The 23,637-nt window shown below is 33.7% G+C and overlaps 1 protein-coding gene across 6 annotated transcripts in view; it reads left to right on the forward strand.

Annotated features, from left to right (window-relative positions):
* MEF2A (myocyte enhancer factor 2A) overlaps nt 1-23,637 on the forward strand; it is a 241,816-nt gene that overhangs the window by 146,582 nt on the left and 71,597 nt on the right. For 5 of the 6 annotated variants that reach the window (XM_036734327.1, XM_036734325.1, XM_036734324.1 and 2 more), the window contains exon 4: nt 9,846-10,049. In XM_036734327.1, the coding sequence (XP_036590222.1) occupies nt 9,846-10,049 (204 nt within the window). Of the gene's footprint in view, nt 1-9,845; nt 10,050-15,796; nt 15,939-23,637 lie in introns of those variants that run through there. The other variant, XM_036734328.1, reaches the window with a different exon arrangement.

The raw sequence follows: 23,637 nt of genomic DNA on the forward strand, positions 1-23,637 counted from the left end.
AAATACAAGCCTCGTTTTCTTATCTGTGGTGAAGTTTAGATCACTTAAATAAATGATTAAGTCTTTAAGGGACCATATCTATTTCTAAGTGAATTAAAATTAATCTCTCACCGAAACCCTCAGCTTGTATTTCCTTCTTGGTCTTAAATACTTTTTCTTCATGCAACCCAGGAGTGAGTTGGCACACAAATCCATTCCTTCTAACAACATATTCCCCTGCCTTGGTCTCTTTTTTTCCCTCCCCAAATTCCTCCTCTGTTTTGGATGGTTTGGATTTGGCTAGAGCTACTGCTGTTATTGCTCCTTTTACATCCCCTCCTCCTCCCTGTTCTCCAACCAGGTTTTATTTGTTTTAAAGTCTAAGAAGGGCTAGGAATAGCTAGGTAGAGGCAGAAAGCGATGCTAAGCTTAGGATCTGGTGCCTGTTTTGATGATTTGATGTTATATTCCTTAGAAAAACACTGTGGAAGGCAAATTGCCTTAATTTCAATTTAAGACTTATTTTCTGGGTGTTAGGGGTGGGGTGGGGAAGAAACCATTAATGTCTGGGTTGGTTCATCTAAAATAACCTCTTAAATGATATCTTAAACCACAGGCACTGCCGTGCTATCCTTTGGGCTGTGTGTTTGAGACCAACTTTTTGATTAATGGACTAATATTAAACTCTTTTTGGTAACTGTAACAAAATTCTGGTTAGAGATTGAAGTCAGTGATTTCTTACCTGAATTCCGTCCCAAATAGTATTGTTTCAAAACTACAGGATCTTACTATTTGACTGAAACTTATAGCAAAGTAACGGAGTCATTTTGCTTTAAAACTTGATATGCTGTACATTCAAGAGCTGCTATTTTAAAAATTAAAATATTCTTCCTTGTTTCAAAAGCTTAAATATACTAGGTGAAATTTTATATGAAGGCAAGAAACCTATTCTTGTTCATAGGATAATAAGTAAACAATTAATAAGAGACCAACTGTCCACAGTTTGATACGACATTATTCTTCTTCATGACTTTTACGTTTTGACTAAAACAAGCCAACTTGTTAATTGCATCACATTTCGTCTCCTGTTTGTGTGCCTTTGCATGGGCTATCCTCCATGTCTGGAGTTTACTCCTATATCTCCACCTCATAGTTTCCTTCAGTGATCAGTTCAAATGCTACTTAATACAGTAAGCTTATTTTGATCCTCCCACCCCAGCCACCCCTATCGTGTTCATGCATTTATCATGGAAGTTACTTTGTATATATTTTATATTTAAATTTTTGTTGTGCCTGTGTAATGTGCTCTATATATTACAGGAGCAGGGACTGTTTCATTTTTGTGTTTTCATTTCCTCCCCACCCCAGACCCTCTCCAGCACAGTGCCAGTCACATAGTGGATGCTACCTAAGCGCTTGTTGTATGGAATTTAACTATGTTACTGACCACTCAGGTGATCTTGGTCAGATGATGGCCTCAGTTTCCTGAGTTGTAATTAGATGAATTCCAAGGTCTTTTCTAGCTGTACAGTTCTATGATTGTATTTTTCGTATAGCAGTGAGTAATTTTCCATGTTTAATACAAAACCTAGAAGAATTTGATCCTGGCATTTCATTTTACAGCTTAGAGTTTTTTGGTTGTGTTTCAAGGAAAAGGATGATTAAAAGGGTTTAAAACCTTTAAGGAAAAACTGAAGGTTTTCTGTAATGTGGTTGTTAGGCTGACCTTCCTTCTGTACTCCATAGGCATTATGTTCTTCCAGAGAAAAAGAACATAGTATTATCCAAATCATAGCCATCCACTGAAGCCACAGTCAAATCTCATCTAACATTAGGTAAGAGCTTAGAGTAGACAGTCCTTTCCAATTTGAAGATTTTGTGATTCTTTCATAGAGAAACTTTCTTTGATTAATTCATCAGATGCTGAGGTATTTTTTTTCTGGACTCTTTTTGTGGGTTTTTCTTTTACTATATGTCTTATTTATGAATTATTTCACATAACAAATTTTTGTTTCACTGTGATCATGCATAGCAGCATAGCTTAGCCAGAAAAACATGATATCAAGTCCTGGCTCTGACAAATATTAACTGCTTGATCCTGGGCAAATCACTTAATCCCTCAGTGCTGTAGAGCCTAGAGTCTAGTAAACTGCAAAGTTGGTGCTGACCCATGGAAAGTGAGTTTCTTCCTCTAGGAGTTTCCTGTATCAATAAAATCACAGCTCTAGGCCTTATCCCAATTCAGTAAGATCAAATATTCCTTAAGAAGAGAATATTATTTCCTCCATTGTCTAGCACATTTGAAAAAAAAGCTGCATTGATTTAAAAAAATTGAATAATTGGAAAACAACTGCCTGTTTTTTATAGGTGAGGAGACTAAATAAGTTAAGTGACTTAACTAAGATCACATAGAGAGTGATTAGCAGATCCTTTGACCAGAAATTTAGCTTCGTTCCATTGTAATCACATTACCTCCCTTGGAATTAAACAGTAGCAGCTATGAAACTGTTCACTAGAAGCATTCCATAAGGATATTTATTGATAGTGGGAAAACACCTAGGTACACAAAATTATTTATAGTATCATTTTTCATAATAGCGAAATTTTTGAAGCAACCTACATGTCAAATGATTGAGAAAGATTGAAGACATGTATATAATGTCTCATGAAGTGATAAATGCAAAAAATACAAAGAAATGTGGGAAAACTTATTCATTTAATTGATTCAGATGAAAAGTCATACAAAAGTAGTAAAAGCAACAAAGTCCATATACATGTGTGTGTGTGTGTGTGTATACATATACACACACACACACACATATATTCAAAAAGATAAAGGTTCAGGAGAAAATTAGGAAAAACTAGAATGATTTTCTTACTACTACATTAAAATTAATATAGCCATTAAAAGCAAGGAAAGAAACCCCTAAATAACAGAAGCCTAAGTTTTTAAATACAATTTTGGGAGAGGTTCTTGTTGACTTTTATTACATTTCTAATAAAAAATCTTATTTAGTGGACCACAAGATCATATAAAACAACTTTATCCTATTTTTGTTCCAGACAGAGTATTAAGAAATGAGTTTAAATTACAATATAAAGGAATTCGTTGGACACATAGAAAAATTTCCTGAAAACATTAACTGTTAGAAATTAGAATGGGTTACAACATGTGGTTATCTTTTTCCAAATGCCTTAAAATCAGAATATATCAGTTGATATACTTTGAAGGTGTTATCATTATCTGTAGGTAGGAGAATAGTCAAGTTAACCTCTGAAGTGTTACTCTACCCTTTTGATGTTATGATTTGAAAAGAATTTTTAGGCTTTACCTCCTACTTTTATTTCAGTAAGAAAACCAAAACAGTCTTTCTGTTAGTTATTTCAGCAACGCAGAACATAAATATGTTGAGCTCTGAAGTGTTACCCATGCATTAAAATTGATTCCTTCAATGAGATCTTAAAATGTTACACAGGTACTTCAGTTGTGGAAAGGGTTGAAAATTTGGTTTTGGTAAACTGTATGGTTGATATACATCTTCAGTGTTTTTCTATTAACCGCTTATTTTCTGTTTTGGAATCTTATAAGTGTCTAGATCAGGAATTTGTGCCTTTTTAGTTTTACTGTTTCAAGTCAAAGAGGTATTGGGAAAGCAAAGGTAGATGTGACAGATTGACAGTAAAGCATATACAGTTTAACCTTTATCATGTGAGTCAAGACAAATGCAGTTATGTATGACCTTTGAACAACTTAGGAAAGCAGCAGTGTACTTGGGGCTGCTTCAGCGTCTCATGATGTAATGCATTCCTTATTCCTCGAGGTTTTTGAGCAGAAGCTAGGTTATTTATCAGAGGTATTCATAGAAGCTTAGAATGACATGTTCTGTAGCAGGAGTAGAGCTGCTGCAGACCCAGTCTGAACAGTTCTTAGAGGTCATGCTGAGAGAGTGGAGAGAAATGACAGACTTGTGTCTGCCAAGGGAAAATGCAAAGAACAAAGGTGAGAAGTAATTCCAGTGAGATTCAGGAAGGGAGAAGGCAGTTAGTGTAAAACAAAGAGCTAAATTAAAAGATCACACAAAAAAGAATCACTTAAAAATGGCATCTGGACACAGTCTCTGGTGTTGCCTGTGATGGCCAAGTTATGTGCTTAATATGTTGTTGGCTTTGGCCTGTTCTTACACACAAAGTCAAATAGTTGTGGGGTCCAGACCTAAGGAACCTGTAAGTTCTTTTACTCAAAGCCCTACCAAAATAAGTCCTGGTTATATTATCACTGAGAAACAGTGATTCAGCATATAATTAAACACCTTAGGAAAATAACTCAATACTCAGGCAATTTTTTATATTCTTGGACAGTTCTGATTTTTATATTGAGGCATAATCTGCCTACCTATAACTTCTGCCCATTGGATGTAACTTATATTTTTATCTCTTTTATTTCCTGAGTTTTGTCAATTCCAACTGCACATCTTTTGAGTCCACTCCCTTTTCTCCACCTGTCTTTTCTACACTATTGCTTTCTTTAAAAGATTTTTTTAGAAGCGTTGTTTTTACATCACAGTCTTTGCCAGATACAGTGCCATAGACCTCTCTCATGTAACAAAGACAAATATTTTAAGCACAAATAACAAATAGAGTGAGAGTCTGACTGTGTGTGTGTGTGTGTGTGTGTGTATACATATATACATATATACGCATATATATGTATATGTATATGTCTGCCCCCTTGGTCCTCAACTTCAGCTCTTAAGCAGTGGATAAAACACGTGACTTGGAAAGTGGAGCCTTAAGTTCAGTTCCTGCCTCAAGTACCAACTCGTTATGTGACCCTGGATGAGTCATTTAATCTCTTTTTGCTCCCGTTTCCTCATCTGGAAAAGAAGCATAAAATGAGGTCATATTTATAGAATATTCTGCAAAGCTTAAAGCTCTATATAAGTTCTAGATATTATTAATTATTGTTGTTATTATCATTCTTTCTGCTGCAAAGATTTGGAGGTATGATTCATTGTCTATTTCACAGGATTAAGATTGGTCATTAATGCTTTCTTTTAGTGTTATTTTCATTTTCTTTCTTGTAGCCTTGTATATTCTTTTGATTCTACTCATTTTACTCAGCATCGATTCATACAAATCTTCCCATGTTTCTCTGAGTTCTTCACATTAATCAGTTCTTACTTTACAATAATATTCTATTACATTTATATATCAAAATTTATTTAGCCATTTTCCAGTTGGTGGACACCCACTTTTTTTTCCCAGTTCTCTGCTATTGTAGAAAATGCTTCTTTGAAAAATAATTGCTACTCTTGTGAAAATAAATGCTGAAAACTAAAAATATTAAATAAATAAATGGAGACAAAGAAATATAAAAAAAGAAAAATAATTGCTGCCATTCATATAGGTGTCATTATTATCATTATTCTTGTAAAGCACTTTACATGTACTATTTCATTTGATACCTGGGAGGTGGGTGCTGTTATTAGCCCTGTTTTACAGATGAGAAAACTAAGACAAGAGATTAAGTAACTTGCCCAGGGTCACACAGATTTGTGAGGTCAAATTTGAACTCAGGTTTTCCTAACTTCAGGTGAGTTTGGCAGTAGGCTGTCCATTATTGTCTTTGCTTCCAGTCTTTCTTCTCTCCAATCCATCCTCTGTAGAGCTAAATTAATCCCCCTAAAACACAAGTCTGACTGTGACTAAGACTGACCCTTACTCAAAAGTCTGCAGTGATATCTCATTGTTTGTAGGGTAAAATAAAACCGCGGCCTGCTCCCTAAAGTCCTCAGCAATCTGGTTTCAGCCTGCCTTTCCCTAATTATTTCTATCACTCTCCTTTAAGCTCTCAGTGTTCTAGCCAAACCAGCCTACTTGGTTATTTGCCAAATTTGGCATTATACCTTCCATTTTCATACTTTGGTAGAGGATCTCTTCCATCCCAAATTGAAGTGCTTCTTACCTCTACCTCTTAGGATTCCTAACTTCCCTATTGGGAAAGCTCCTCTGGTTTTCACTAATAACACCACATTATCTCTCATAAAACTATCTTATATTTACCTATCTGTATACAGATTGATTTTTGTCATTGCCTCCTCAACACCAAGCGTAGTCATAGTAGATACTTAATAAATGTTTGAGTTGTTGGTAGTTCTGCTTTCAGAGGAGAACTCTTAATCTGGCTTCCATGTGACAGCCTTTAAGATACTGAAGTCCAGTATTATGTCACCCCTAAGTCATCCTTTCTCAAGGCAGTTAGCACACTAGATATCTTCTAGACTTGGGGTCAGATAAACTCAGTGAAAATTCTTCCTGAGATGCATACTAGCTGTGTGATCCTGGACAAGTCACTTAATCTCTCTCAGCTTCAGTTTCCATATTTGTAAAATGGGGATAATATTAGCGCAAATCTCACATTTGTGAAGAGCTTTGCTCTGATCTTTCTTTCACTGAATCTTTCACTTGAGAATTTCCAGTTTGGTTCAAGCCCCAGATCTAAAACGCTTTTGGTTAATAAGGCTTGGTAGTGCTTAAAGATGCTCTTGGTTGTATTGACGTATCACTGCTTCTATTCCCTTGTCCAAGGAAAGAAGAGAAGGAATCAAGATTTTAGTGGGGTGTAGCTAGAACTTTTTTGGGTTATTACTCTTTTTTAATTTTTGGGTTTTATATTCATGAAAATGTGAGATTTTAGAGTGACTTTTACCTTCTCACATGTTTTGAAAGAGCCTGGATAATTCACCCTTACTTGAGTTGAAGGGAGTGAGATAAAGGTTGGGAAATTGCTTTTTTTCGTTAACAAAGGCTAGTAGAATGAAAAATGGCTAGGGCTTAGATGTGTATGAACCTTTAAGTCTTTGAACAGAAAAGAAAAAAGAGAAAGAAATCTTCTATCCCCTTCCCCAATCTTGGATTTTAATTTCCAGTTAACTATTTTTATTCTGTCTTTAACCATTGAAGATAATCAACAAACAGATATTAAGTGTTTACTGTGTGCTAAGCACTATGCTGAACCCTGGGGATACAAAAGCAAAACAGCAAAACAGAAGATCCATACTTAGCAGATCCAAAGCAACTTTAGTGGGACGGTATTAATATCTGAGGTGGGGAATTGGGGGAGGATTGAGAAAGGAAATGCGTTCTGCATAGGATCACACTTAGCTAAGTCTTAAAGAAAACCAAGGATCGATTCTGAGAGATACAAGAGAGTAAGAGAATGTGTTTCAGCTTATGGAATAGCCAATACAAAGGCATAGTGATGGGAGATGGAAAACTATACGTAAGGCATTCCAAGTAGGCTAGTCCTATAGAGTGCCTGACAAAAAGTAATGTGTTTGAGAAGACTGGAATGACGGAGGGATCATGTTGTGAGACCAATCTCTAATTATTTCTCTACAGCACAGTAGTAGTCAATTACATTCATATACCATATGTTTAGCTAGTCCCCAATTGATGAGTACCTTCTTGGTTTCCAATTCTTGCCACAACAAAAACAATTGCTGTGCATATTTTAGTACATAGGGGTCCTTTTCTTATTCTCATCCATTGCTTTCCACTGTGTCTCTCCCCTTCAGGTTTGTTAGTTTTCACAGTTTTACTGCTGGACCTTGGTGGAAGGTGGAAAGAACACTTCACTAAGCTTCCTTTTTTAGGGTTTTAGTTTTTCTCATCTGTGAAGTGAAAGGATCATGCTACTTATTTCTAAATTACATCAAAATTTTTATGATCCCAGAGTGTGTGGATGAAGAGTTGTCTGATGGCTGGTAACTGACCATCTTTAATATGGAAGCTAGTTGCTTATTAGTAGTATGTAGTATAATGTATTTCATTTTTAGTTTTGCTTTTGATAATTTTAGTCATGAGATTCATTTCACTGAGTCTCTTTGGTCTAAGTCATACTTAACACCTATATTAAAATCTCTAGTTCACTTTGATTTTCACTTTTTGCATAACAACTCCTTTGAATACATGTATTATAATCCTGCTTTTATAGAGGAGAAAACTAATACTGAGAGTTTGTAAGTTGCTCAAGATTCACTTGACTAATAAGTAGTGGAGCCAAGACTTGAACCTAGGGTTCTGACTTAGCAGGACCTCTACTGCTATTCTTCCTTATGCCATGACTGTTATCCACTGTCATGTCTGTTGTAGCAGCTATATCTAAGGCTACTTATATCCCCTACTCCCCTCCCCTCTCCTCCAGCCTTTCATTTCTCTATCTTACACCATGGTACATAAAGTCAAATTTCAGTTCTTGGTATCTTTTTTTAGCCAGCTACTCCTAATGTCCCACTGTCTCTTCTAAAATCTATATGTTTATTCAATAATGGTGATGAAAACATCACCTGTGCCTCTGGAAGTCTAGTTACTCTAGACTTAGTCTTTAGAGTTTTTAAAGGTTATTTCTGAAAGTATCATTTATTACCCACATCAGGCACTATGATAAGAGTCCTTAAATTTTGACAGTCTCTGTCACATCTGGAAGGCTTTAAACATGGTAAACTTCATTATGGTGCTAAGTTTATACACCTTTCAGCAACTCTGCCACTACAACACAGCTTTTCTTGGGGCCGGTAATAGATGCCCTCTTTTCTACTGGCGTTTGTGAATCCCTTTTACCATTCTGTGTAATAGAGGAAACTATTTCCAACTCAGAAGGTTCAGTCCATCCTCTCTGACAAGTGTTGCTTATTGATTACTTAGAAAAACAGAGCCATCCTTCTTATTTCCTCACATTTTTCAACTTCTTTATTCTTAGCATCTTTATTCCTAGGTCTTTTCTTTCTTGCTAGGGAATGTGCCATCTTCTCCCATGTAAATACTAGAGAACAAAAAAGGGTTTCTCCAATCATTTTGCTTTCTCCTCTAACAGTGAGACTAATTTTCATTCAGTGCGTCATACTTATTGATCACCTGTGACAAATATCAGATCTGACACAATCTATGTAGGTTTCGAGAAAAATTCTCTTTCCTGTTTTTTCTGCAGAAATTATTTGTTATCTATAGTTCTCCCTCAAAAACTGTAAACCATACCTTACACTTGTTGCTGCAAATTCTCTTATCTCAGGCTTCTTTGAGGTTCATGAGCTTGTGCTTTTATGGACATTTTTTTTTTAGTAGAAAACCCTTGGTACAAAGTCACTTAAGTTTGAATTCTGGCTCTGCTACTTAGCTCTGTGATTTTATGCCTCATTTCTTCTCTCTCACTAGATGGTAGCTAAGAGACTGTCCCACTCTTCTCGTTTCTTCTCTAGGTAATTAGCACATCCTTGCCAATGCTGTAATTGCCTAAAGTATAAATAGTGTCATTAAGCAGAGGAAATCCTTGGGAAGCCTTGCCAATCCAATTGTCCTTTCTCTCAGAATCATGGAATCACTGTGTGTAAGGAATATCGAAGACAATGGTGTCCAACTTGTATTTGACTGAGAATCCCCTCTACAGCATCCCCAACAAGGGGCCATTTAACCAGCCATTAAAGATGACATATTGGTCTCTGTGTCCAAGGAGAGAGGAATATCACATCTCCTCTGAAATATTGAGATCTGAATATCAACTACCCTGGCTTTCTTTACCTGTTTTTTAAAATTTCATAGACATTTGCAAAAATTAGCCCTTCAGTGTAAAGTTGTTGAAAACTAACTCTGTAGATAAAACTGTGAAAGCATTAGTGTTTATTGGTGAAAATTCTGATTGCTTTGAATTTTAACAGTGTTGTAAAAGATAAACTTGGATCATCACCTGGAGCTTTTGAATATTGGGGATTTATGTGTAAGGAATTAGCATGTGTAAGGAAGACTTGTTATACTTAAAAGTTACGTTTAGAGCTATTGAGAATTTTCTGAACATTTTTATTCTTTTTCAGGTGACTTTTACAAAGAGAAAATTTGGCTTGATGAAGAAAGCCTATGAACTCAGTGTGCTTTGTGACTGTGAAATAGCACTCATCATTTTTAACAGCTCTAACAAACTATTTCAATATGCCAGCACTGACATGGACAAAGTCCTCCTCAAGTACACAGAATATAATGAACCGCATGAGAGCAGAACCAATTCGGATATTGTTGAGGTAACATATATACCCAAAAATGATTAATTTACAAATAATTAATATTTTATATTTTCATTTTAATTTGAATAACCAAATTAACCTTTGTTTATGCTTGAAATGTTAAAATGAAAGACTAAAAGTGAACATTTGTATTCTGGTTTTTCAGTTGCAAAATGATGTGAAACAGTTACAGATAGAATTTACTTTCTCTTCAAGCATAATGCCTACCTGCTAAAAATAACTTCTGCATCTTGTTGATTTAATAAGTTAAACATCAAAATCCCTTTAAGGAAACTTTGAAAGTGTACTAATAATATGTTAGGCTAATCTAATTGCTTATCCATAGCTTTTTAGTTTGTGTTTATGTTAAAAATTATAACAGAGTATACTGTTCTAGGATATGATATAAAAGATCTTAACATGTAGTTATGCAGTCTTGTTTTATTTTCATTTAATTTTCATTAATTTCATCAAAAATCTAATGACATGGAAAAAGAAATCATCTTTTTATATTATTAACAGAGCTTGGTGTAGGAGGGCTGGAGTAACAGGGTATAGTCCCTCCTCCTTGATTGTTCTTCTTAACATTTCCTCACCCTTAGTAGACCTATTGTTTTATCGGAGAAAAAAAGGCACAGTAGGTTTCCTACTCAGAAACAATATACTAAAATAAACCCTCCCACCAAAAGAAATAAAGCCTAGTTTCCTTTCATCTTACCCTACCTTAGAACCACAATATGTACTTCTTTTCCTGTAGTCTGCAGGAATTCAGAGTACCCTTTCAAAATAGTAAAGGGTTTTTTTTGTTTCTCCTTAAACATTTAAAATTATTGTTTCATTCAGGAAATTGGGCTTCTTCATTACCTGGGAAATAATAAAATTTAGTAGACTTGTAGTATTTTTTAATATTACATGACCATTTGGATATATTCAATTTCCCATTACCAAAAATCTTGTGGAATGCTTAACAAAATTAATTTTAAAAGAACTGAATAAAAACAAAGTACAAATCTGTTTCCCTAAAAATTGATGAAAAGAGAGAATTTTTAATGATTTCATTGCCTAGAAATTTTAATTTATTTGGCTTTGCAGAGATCATTTGTATTACATTATAGTTCTAAGATGAATACATAATACATTTTAAATATATTTTTATGACATTTCTTTATACAGTATTCTTTTGGCTTCATGGTATATATATTATGTACACATATATGCATATGCTTTTGTTTTAAAAAAATGACTACACTACTTGAATTTTTCTAAGTGTTTCTGCTAAATTTAAGGAATAGTTGAATTTTTAAATGAGAAGAGGTAGTAAAATATAGAGTAATTAGTGGTAATCATTTTCTTGTTCATGGTTTGTTGGGTGCTGTCTGAGCTTCTCTTTTGAAATGCACGTCAATTCATTTTGTATTTGATAAAGATCATGTTAGTTGAACTACATAAATGTGACTTTCCGCCTATTTAGCTTAAACCTTATTTTAAAATGGTGCGTAAATGACTTTATCATTTAACCCCTTTGAAGTGATACATGGAAAATACAGTCAACCTTATCTGTTGTATCCTGAAAACTCTTCCCCTCCCCTACACATGACATCACACACTTAACCTTCAGACTTTGTTTCTTAGTGTAAGTCCTATAATTTGCAGTTAAGCAAGGTTTCAATTTAAGATTGATCCTTGTATTAAAAAACTAGCACACGGGTGTTTAGTTTACTTCTGATATTTCACTGTTGCAGATGTTCTTATCTCTACCAGGAGGTTCTGAATACTTCTCAAATTTAAAAGTCTGCCTCCTTAAAAAATAAGAAGTATATATTCTAATTTTTACCCTACAGCTTTTCTCTAACTCTTCACCCCAGTTGTGGCAAACTGTCAAAATGAAAAGGGTATTTTTGTACTCTTCATAGAAAATAGTCTGCTTTAGTTATGTGTAGATTGGAATTAATCAATGGGATTTTGATGTGTTCTTTTTTAAATTGCAAGAGTGTGAATGGAGCTAAAATTATTCATATCACTTTCGTGAAGCTCTAAGGAGCTAAACATAAAGAAGAGGGAACATATTGGATTATTGAAGGAGTAAAGAGTTAGTAAATGTGTTTTTGATATTAAAGACTGAAAAACTTAGCTTTCTTTTTTGAGTATTAAATTTTTGCTTGACTGAGCTATATTTTCTATTAGAAGACAGTGTATATCACACTTTGTAGCTATAAATATCTGCTGTCTTTTTCGTATAACAGTGACACTACTAGCCCAGCATTGGTGTACACACTTTTTCTTCCACTAGTAGAAATGAATTGTACTGAGACAGCTATAAAGATTATTCATAAGTTTATTAATAAGTTCCTAAGAAATACATTTTATTACAAGTCATTAACATTTTATTCCTGCTTTTCTATATAAACTCTGAACAAATTAAAGCCTCAGGCTTTTTTATGACATTCTGGTATGATATTCATTTGACATTGCATTATAGATGTTGTCTTATTTCCCAAAACTTTGCACACAGTCACTTTTAATACATATTGTCAGCTGGTGAAAAATATTCTCCATAAATTTTAACCAGTTGGCAATGAATTTCCACATTGACACTTAATAGAATTTAAAAATGAAATCATATTCTGTAATTCGCCTAAGGACTGTGTTTGTGAAAGTAACTTTTTAAATTGAGTGTACCAACTGAATTATAGCTAACCCTGTCACAGTGTTGACACCCTTCCTTAACAAAGTATTATGCTTATGAAAGAATGGTACAGTGTATATACTGCACTGTTAATTAGCCTTATAGAGTAATTTTAGAAATAACTCATACATTCTCTCACTTAGTTTTCTTCTGTGACTAGCACACATTTATGATCTGGTTGTTTTTTTTTTTTAATTGGTAGGGTTTGTTTTTTTCCCTTTTTCTCATGATGAGATTCATTTTACATTAGAATTACTGTAAAAATAAAGATCCAATAACTACCAATATAATAGCCAATGAAAATATTTTACTACTACTATTACTATAAATAGTTAACCATTAAAAACAATTTATGAATTTTCGATAGAGATACTTTTAATTAAGGCTAGTGTTTTGGCTGTGTTCTGCAAATATGGACACTGCTACGTAAAGATCCCCATCTGTTTTATCCATAGCACCAAATAAAGTTTGCATATGGAGAATAGTATTCTAAGAACATTTACAAAGAAGTTGTTGTAACACTAAATGATGGGTTATTAGCAGTGAGATATAATGCTCACATTTACTTTATCTTTCGATATCTTTTTTTGACACAGAAAATGGTGTTGCATTTGCTTTTTCTGTACCATATGAATTATACACATTTAAGAAGTATAATTTCTTAAAAATGCCTTTAATGTTACAAATTCCACCCATTTATTTAAGGAGATTGCCATGGTTTAAGTTTTTTTTTTTTTAAACCAGCAGTATTTTCTCACAAATTCAATTTCTACTTAAAAGCTTTAAAATATTTTAAACATAGTGCCAAATTCTATTCATGTAACATTGGTTATGCTCTTCTTTAAGCAAAACTTACATTTGAAAATTAAAGCTTATACAAGAGATAAATTGGAAAGGGGTGGAAACTGTTTCACTATGAAAGTATTCACAAGACCGTTTACATGGGGAACACTGTTGCTCTATTTAAAATGATTTGTTTTATTTTCAAAGTTGATTTGCATGTAATTTTTCAGGAATAAACTTATTACATAGCATAAGATCATAAAGCTGAAAAGGACCTTAGAAATCATTTAGTCCAATTCTCTCTGTCTTATATTATTGCGTTATTATTGTATCTTTTAAATACCAGAATTCATGTATGTTTTCTGATAAGTGCAAAACTACTTTGGAGATTTGTGTACCATATATCTTAATATTTTGTGCCTATGCTTTAACAGTCATTATAATTAAATTAAAAATAAGTGAATGACAAAATAATTTATTAGATTTCTAACCTTTTTTGAAGTATGTACTAAATAAGACATGAAAACATAGGGAGGAGTTACAGTGTGAACTAAAAAAAATTATTCTAAAGAGATACTAGACAAAGATTTTTGTATGTGCTGAGGAATGAAAACCTTGACCATAGGTACTTCAGTGCCCACATTTTTTTTCTCTCCAATTTAACAGAAACAGTTGAAACAGTAAAATACACTGCTTTTTTAAAAACTTCACATTGCAGTAGCATAATTCATTCAGCTTATGTGATGTGAACTTAAAACCATTCAGCCACTGAAATCTCTCTTGTAACCAGGTCTTTACTTGTGGACTTTTCTCCACCTTCTAAAGAGAGGCTACAGTATTTTGTTATGGATTTTGAATTTTGTTATGCAAGGAAATCTGGAGAATATATCCCACTCCTCCTTTAAAATGCAGAGGACTTCCTATATCAATTAATTTGTTTGCTGAAGTATCTCCTGCACCAACAGAATACAGATTATAATCTTTAGTAAACACTTTTTTTAAAGCTGCTGATCCAAAAACACTAAACACCTGTGGGCCAACCTTTTGGTAATAAACTTTTTCAAACTTTACCTGGCTAAAGGGGAGGAAAGAACTATCCTGAGCTATGAACAGAAAAAAGAAAATGCAAAATTTTAATATGCTCAACATGATATAAAATGCATAATCTGGGAAATTTGCAAAAACAAAAAATTTAGACTTTTAAAAGTTAGTTGAAACAAAGATTTAGTATTGTTTAGTATAAATAAGATTTAGGAGAATGAAAAATTGTCCTCTTGTTAGCCTGTAATCTTCCCTCTTACCTTCATGTTAGAACAGGGTTTCCCAACCAGGGATCCAGAGACTTATAAAGGGTCTGTGGATAGATTTCAGGGGACTTGTGGACTTGGATGGTAAAAAGTTACATATTTATTTTTATTGACGTCTAACTGAAATGAGCATTTCCATTCATCCAGAAACATTATTCTAAAAAGGGATCTCCAGGCTTTACCCGATTGCCAAAGGGACCCTGTTGCACAAAAAAAGATTAAGAGCCCCTTATATTTCAAAGATTAGTATTGACAATGACCATCAGAAGGAATTTGTATTCCCAAAAAAGAAAGAGCCCTGCTTAGCTAAAAGTACATTGAGCTTTAGATGCTAAAATGGCAAAACTGGAAATAGGGAGTGTGACTTGAAAATTTTTTTTCCACAGACATCAGAAAAATTGTTTGATGTGTTTCTTGTTTGGTAGTTTTGTATTAATTTGTTGATTGTAATAAATATAGTAGACAAAATAAGAAATGAATACCTTTAATAAAGTCGTGGTGATCATCCAGGCTACTGTCTCTAAGAATGGTATTAAACATAACATAGGCAGTGAGCAAGTAAAAGATTTAATGAAAAAAATTTAAAAGTGCGCTGTTGATTGTAAGGCAATTCAAAATGGTGTGGCAGTTTGGGTTATACATGAATTGTAAAGCAGGGAATGAATTTCTAATACATTCTTACTTAATTTGCTTAACATGACTTTTGGTCCCCTGTAGACTCATGGTGGGGGACGGGGTAGTGGGGAGGGAGGGGGATTGTGTCTGCCACAACCATGAGCCAGGAAGAAAACCAAACTGCTAGCCTTTCTCCTCTGAGGTCTGATGCTGACTTGACCAAACTAGGGACATTGTTATGTTTAGGCTTACTTACAGTATTGTAATAACTTTTTAAAAAGGCTTTTCAGCCAATAAACATTTTTTTCCCCATTTTACAGATAAGGAATGGAACAGACAGGGAACGGTTAAGAGGCTTGCCTAATGTTTTACAGGGCTGCAATGGAGCGGCAGGGAAAGGGGAAAAAAAATATTGTGACACCTGGAGACAAGACAAAGCTTCCCTCCACCTCCAGCCCCCTGCCCTGTTCCTTTATTGATAACAGAGCCTGAAGCAGCAAGATGATGATTCACAGGGTGAGGCATACAATCCTCATGGCCCTCCTTCTCCTTCCCACATTTTGCTGCACCACCACTTCACACAATGATCACCATAGTTTCTTGCAATTTCAGTTTTAGTATTTTTATTTTGCAATGTATTTTGAGTATTATCCATCATACAGTTATCAGTTTTCTTTTATGTGCTTATTAAGAAAGTATGCTGCATCTCCAAGTGTGATTTTGATTATTTTCAGGCCACGGTTTTGTTTTGTTTTTTAAAGGAATGTATCTTTTATTTTTTTAAGTGGGAATCAATGGGAGAAAGTAGGGTTAAATCCATACAACATCGCTTCACAGCCTACTTTTCAGCAACAAAACTCTTTTGTGTTTTAAAGAATACCTTACTGCATCCTGTATTGGTTCTCTTCCTCAAGGTACAGATGCAGTATTCATTTTTTAAAAAAATTAAATTGCTTGGTAGTCCAAGGAAGCATTGCTGAAATATGTTTGTGGATAGCTAAACAGTTTTATAGGCAGATATGTTTTTTAAGCCTATCTGATGTTATTATTTTATATTTGAATAAATTTGGTTTTGGAGTGCTTTGTGTTACAAAATAATTCTAATGAAATTATGTTGGAAGGATGAGCTGTCATTCCAAAATCTCGCATTGAGGTGGTAGAAAAGTGTTGTCTCAGGAGCCATGTTGGGGCACGTACTTGATCAGCAATTAATGAATATTTGTTCATAGTTGATAAGCTGAGGAAGCACAAGGAGGAAGACTGAGTTGTTTTGAAACTGACTCCTGTTGGCTTGAGACCTCCAAATAATTTATTAACAATTTGTCTTTGTTGATACTGCACTGCAGTTCTCTCAAGGACACACATAATTAAGTGACTAAAAAGAAAAGCATCTTGCTTTTTGGAATGAGAAATAATGTACTGAGGTAACATGTCTTTTTTGAAGAAAGAAACAACTTTTAATTTCCCTTTTATTCTTTTCAATCTTCAAACACAATCTTTTCAGGATCACTTTTATTTTAAAAAAAGCTTTTCTCCGTCTTTTATTGAGTATTTACATTTACTTCAAGACAAAATGCTTGGTAGAAAGCTTTACTCTTTAGTCTTCATACTGATGATTTCTTTTAGAGATTTTACAAACAATGAAAAAAAGAGGGAGAAATTGAATTTTACTGTTTTTATACAACTCAGAGGAATGAAATGGAAATTTCCAGTAAATAGAGTTTATTCTGAAGAGTAACAAATGATCAGTATTTAAGAGTGTCACTTAGAAATTCATGGATTCATTGATTCCATTTTAAAGGATTAAAATAGTGAAAAATAAACATAACATATTCTTGTCCTTACGGCTGATTTGGGCAGCATCCTAAGACATTGATTCATTCAGTTTGTAGTATAGTCCTATTCCATTCTTACCTTTTTTCCAAAAGGAAGTAAATAATGTCCAAGTTGTTACTTAAACTTGCAGTAAATGAATTCTTTAAAAATAAGTTTGAGCAAATTATGAATACTGTGAAAGTATAAAAGATTTTGGGAAAGTGAAATAGTTAAAACTAGATAAAGCAGTAAATTTGTATCTTACAAGATAGTTTTGGCTGTGTGTTAAGCTTACAGTCAGTGATATATATTTTCCAGCCCAGAAATGCCATGGAAGTTTTTAAATGATAATCATGACAATTATTTAAACATAATCAGCTTTCTGCACTATATAAGGAAATAGCTGCAGAATATGACACAAGAGTAAGATTTTAGTACCCAGCACATTTTCTGACTAATGCACCTCACAATCAAGGTGAGAAGAATTTAGAAGATTTCTGTTAATTTAAATGCCTCCCTAACAAACACTTAATTGGAGAAGTACATCTGATACAACTTTATATATTTGTTTATATGTATATATCTATTTTTTTCCTAAAATTTACTAGGAACAGCTTGAGCATTATCCAGTCCTTTCATTTACTCCAAACTTGAATTGAGAGTATTTATAAATATAGTCAACTTTCATCTTGTGAAGTAGTTTAACCTTAAAAATTCGATAAACTAAAATGCCAGTCTTATTTCCAGTTAGTTTATAAATTATTAGAACAGGTGAAGATCTTCAGAATTGCACAGTCCAATTCTTCATTTTACACATTAGGAAACTTACATCCAAGGTAGAGTGCTTTGACTAGTGTCACACAGCTAGTTGGGGGCAGTTTCCCCACAGTTCTCATTTTACTACATCATCCTTGTTTCGTTGATCTTTATACACACTGTAGCAAATGGACTAGGGCAACTTCAGAGTCAAGAAGATGCGGGTTTGAGTTCTACAAGGGCAAAGCATAATCTTTCAGTGCCCCAGGCAACTGACTGTAAGTTGCTGATAAGTATAAAGAAACTTTATAAGTTTCATTGATCTTTTCGAATGCTTAATTTTATACATTGTCAACTTAAGCTGTGCAGAGCTCTGTAACATTATTTAACATTAAAGCTCTCTTTAAATTGCAGAAGTGTACAGTAAATTCATCCCCTTTCCTCCTACCTTCTGCATTTACTAAGTAGTTTCATAAAACAAACCCCTAACAATAAAAAACTATTAAATTATCTTGCTGGCTGAAGTTCTTTTCCTGGATACAGAACAGCGCACATGACCTCAAGATATTTTAGGTGGAGCCCCAGCAATTGTGAAAAAGATATTTACCATGTAAATATTAGAAAAACTAACTAAGAGCTAATTCACAGCATGACATGCTCCTTGCTTATTTTAATAGAGGTCTTTGTGGATCTATACAATTAAATTATTAAGTAATATCCTCTAACATACACATAAGTAAAGTTCAAGTTGACTTTTTGCTTTTTTTATTTAATGAATGTTTTGGCTTTGTTATATTGCATTCATAAATGTGGATTCCAGAGTTCTTCAGAACCTGGTGATTGATACTCATGTATGATCCTGGTAATTTTTCAGTTTTAATAGAGAAGTAACCCTACAGATAACTTGGATTTTTTTTTTAATTCTTCTGAGAGAGATTTTTTAAAAAGTCTAAGATGCAAAGATTCACAACTAGCCATTTCTCCTTTGTGTGATATTTTATTTTACTCTTCTAGACTTTACTAACTTGTGTCCTAAAAAATGGGATTATAGGAATTAAAGAGTAAAAGAGAATAACTTTTTTGACATGATCGTTTTTTAATTGGGGAGAGGAAGATCCAAATCTGTGATTTCTTTGGTATGAGGAACTGCCATTGTGTAAACTCCTTTGAGTAATGCAGATAAGCAGGTTGTCAGCAGCTTATCCTTACTGTCAGTTGCCTGGAACCCTGAGAGACCATCCCTGGCCTGTGATCATAGAACTAGTTTTTATATATTGGAGGCAAAACTTGAACCCCCATATTCTGGATTCCAAAGTTGCCCTGATCTGTTTTGCTACAGTGTGTCTCATTTAAAGATTTACGTATTTATATTTTTACTCTTAAGGTATTCTTAATCAATAGATGAAACCAAAATGTAATATGAACATTTTTATATTTAGGGAAATACTTTTAAAATTTCTATTAACAACTTTTTAAATATATGCCTTAATGAGTGCTCATGCTAGCATTTGATTGCTTTAAAGTAACTTTAATCAAAGAATGTTTCTTCAGTCCTGATTATAACCCAATGATAGTAATAGCCATAATTTAGAGAGACATGTAAGCCCTTTCATTATTATTAATTGTAAAAGTTAGCAAATTATTTTTTTAAATGAACCTCTGTAGCAGTCGCCAATAAATCAGTCCAAGTTCTGAATTCCTGATTAATGCATTAACACTTGGTTCATCCTAATTTCACTATAATAATTTTACTGTCATTCTGAAAATTTTAAAGGAAAATTTTTTCTCGTATTAACTGGTTTCTTGTTTTCTGGGAATTGCTTAGCTTAACTAATTCTTTGGGACTTTAGAAGTACTTGTGTTATGAAATAGAATTTTGTCTGTATACTGAGAGTTTTTTTTTCATTGAGCAGCTTTTGAATGCCTCTTTTGTGTAGCACTTTTCTATAATATTGTATTATTTATTTTTTTTTCATATCACTTTTAGGTGCAGAATTTTAAGTAGTGCTTCATAAAGTGGTACTACCACAGTGTAAATTTATATAGGATGATAAATAGTACCTAGTCAGCTCACTAGCAGCAGATGATCAGTATCTGATAATAGAATATTTATAACTGGTATTTGATATGTGTGGCTCATTAATAATATAGAGTTAATTTATTGTATTCTGTCTAATCTTTCTAGTTTCAGTATGTATATGTGTCTGTTATGTTTCCAACTGCTGGTTTGTTCAAGTGATACAAAAGTGGCAGCTTTAATATAGGACCGTTCTGAGGATTAAGATTAAGTGAGGTAATGCATATGGAAGTATTTTGAAAAGTACAAAACACAATATAGACCAAAAGTATTACACTTGCACTTTCCTCCTAAGAGGAGATATTTGTAGAGATGTGCATCAGCCTTTATTTTGCAGTTTGGGGTATGTAGTCAGTTCCTTTAATGCTCTGCTTGTGTCATTGCTTGGATTATTGAAAATTTAATTGGGTTACATTTTTTAAAAGTTAGTTTTGTTTATAGAGGCTAGATGAGGCAGTAATAAAAGTAATAGACTTGTAGTCCTAAGAGACTTGGTTTTTTATCTTGCTTCGTAACCTTATATAACTGTGTGACTGCTAGTGAGTTGCTTAACCCCTTGTTTTTTAAGCACTTACCATGTGAGTTGCTTAACCCCTTGTTTTTTAAGCACTTACCATGTGCCAGGCATGGTACTAAACTCTGGGAATTCAAATACAAGCAGAAATAAGGACAATCCCTACCCTCAGTGTAATGGGAGAAGACTACACATAAAAGGAAGCTAAGCCCAGGACATGGAGGAAGATACACCTCTGTGACCTAGTGGAGAAAGTCTGGAGAGTCAGGAGTGAAACCTGAAGAGGAATGAACACACGGATGGCCTACATGCTTTGTTTAAAATGGGGTTTCTGAGAGGATCCAGGCAATCTCTACAAGTAATAAAGGTCATTTTCATCAGTCTACTGTGCCTCAGATTCATCATCTGTAAATAATATACTTTACCTGGTTATCAGGATCAAATGACATTTTTCATATATATATATCACTTTACAACTGTTAAATGTCATTATTATCATAATGATCATTTTATCAGTGCCAGGAGAGTAGTGGTAGAATAGATGGGGTAGAGGATAGAGGTAGGCTTATTCGTTCATAACCATTTATTTGTTCAATATTAATGGATAGCCATAACAGAACATTAGAGTAAAAGTTAGGAGTCCTAGTTTGTTAGGTGACCTTGGGCAAATTTGACCTCTGTGGTGCCAACTTCATTTGTAAAATGAAGAAACGAGACTAAATAATCCTTAAGACAACCATATACTATTATGGTACAGATTATAAGTAAGTGCAATTGAAATTCCATTCAATTCAATAAACATTTATTAAGCACATATCTGTCAGGCAGTGTACTAAGTGCTGGGGTTACAAATAAGAAAAATACAGGCCCTGCCCTCAAGGAGCTTATAGTCTAATGGAGGAAGACAACATACAAGAGGAAGCTGGAAAGTGGAGTTGGGGGGTAGGGACATGACACCGGGGTGGTACTCCTGTGCAGTTGAGACCATGCAGAGCTGCAGATATAGAGTGGAGTGAATTGGAAGGCCAGTATCTATCCTCTTTTAAGGAAAGCTTTGAGTGAGGTTTGGTGCTCTACCCTCCAGCCCTCAAGTCAGAACGGAGAGAAGACCAAGGGAGTTGGGGAGGTGTTGAGCATATCCAAGGTTGAGTTAAATAGTATTATAAAGTGATTTCTGGTCATCAACTAAGTTCTGGTGATCAGTTCATATAACAAAGAATGTTCCCTCTTGTGATGGGAGAGATAATTAAACTTACTTTACTGTACCTTTAAACTTACTGTACCTTGACCCCAACATCATGATGTCATTTTAGTCTTCTTTGAGTACAAATGAAGAATGGCAACAACCCATCCATGTACTCTCTGATCCAGCACAACACTGGCCTTCTTATTCCTACTCTCATATGACATGCTATTTCTCAACTCTATGTCTGGAATTGCCTCCCTCTTTACTTATTTCTGTCTCCTGAGTTCTTTGGCTTCTTATAAGACTGGTTGAAATCATGCCTTCTGCAATCTTCATTTCCCAGACCACTTTGCTGGTAGTGCCTCCTCTCTGGGGTTATTTGCCATTATAATCTCTATATTTTCTATGTACCTAGTTGCTTGCATATTAGCTGATTGAATATAGAGGGAATATATTTTTGTCTTTCTTTGTACCCCAGTGCTAAGCACAAGTGCCTAGCACATAGTAAGCACTTAAAAAATGATTTGTTCACTGACTTGACAGATTTAAAACTAAAATTTTTCTAGTAGTACAGTATTAAGCATGACTCTTTTATTGCCTTGGAACTTCTATAATTTTTCAGTTACTATAATGTGAATATTTTTACAAGTATATAATAAATACTTGATAAAACTAGGATCTGGTTGGTTTTTTTTTAAACTAATAGGCTACCATTTGATTTGATTTTATTTTTCTAGAAAAAGGAAAACCAAATTACCAAAAAGGAAAATTCACACTATATAATGAAGGAGTAAAATCTGTTGTTAAACTATTTTACCCAATTATACCATCAACATCAAAAACTTATAAAAATGTAAAATAACTAGATTAATAAAAGAAGAAACAATTTAAATAAGCCATAAATGAATTTAAAAAAAAATCCAGGGCCCAGATGGACTTGTGAATTCCATTGAACACTTAAAAAGAACAGTTTAACTCCAGTATTACATAAATTGGTATTTAAAAAAAAGAAGAAATAGGAGTCACCTTCACACACTTCCTATGAGAAATGTATGGTCCTTACACCCAGACCATGAATAGATAACAAAACTATAGACCAATATTGCTAATGAGTATTGATGTGAGACTATTGGATAAAATATCAGCAAAGAGGCTACAGCCAAATATTCAGAAGTATTCACAGTGACTAGGTTGGATTTATACCAGGAATGTAAGAACAAAACATTATGAAAATCATAATATTCCATATTTAATAGCAAAAACAAAAATCACATGATTATATCAGTCAATACATAAAAAGCCTTTATAAGAACATAGAACTAATTTTTTCTGTAAAAAAAATTTATCAGAGAAGTAAATGGACTATTCTTTAATATGATGAACATTTATTTGTTTAAATTAAAATAAATATTTAAATCTTTAGGCTACATCCAGTTTCATTTTGTTCTTTTCATTTATAAAGTTGTAGTAACTATATATATTGTTTTCTGATTGTGCTTACTTTGCTCTTCATTAGTTTATGGTTATCTATATTCTTCACATTCATCTTTTCTTGCAACACAGTTAACATTTACCATCATTGAGCATCTACTTTGCTTCCAGTTCTATGCTACTATAAAAAGCATTTGCTAACGTTATTCGTTTTGCAGACAAATTCAAACTTTACCAGTAAGTTCAAGGTTAAAGTAAAGATACCATTGTCACCACTGTTACTTGACATTGTTCTAGAACTACTGACTATAGCAAAAGAGGGAAAATAAGAAAAAGGAATAAGCATAGGCAAAAAGGAGAACATTTTCTCACTTTTAAGATAATATGAGAATTAGAGAATCCTAGAGTCACTAGGATCTTACAAATATATCATATT

The sequence above is a fragment of the Trichosurus vulpecula genome, chromosome 8 (genome assembly GCF_011100635.1).
Source record: "Trichosurus vulpecula isolate mTriVul1 chromosome 8, mTriVul1.pri, whole genome shotgun sequence".
Classification (NCBI taxonomy): domain Eukaryota; kingdom Metazoa; phylum Chordata; class Mammalia; order Diprotodontia; family Phalangeridae; genus Trichosurus; species Trichosurus vulpecula.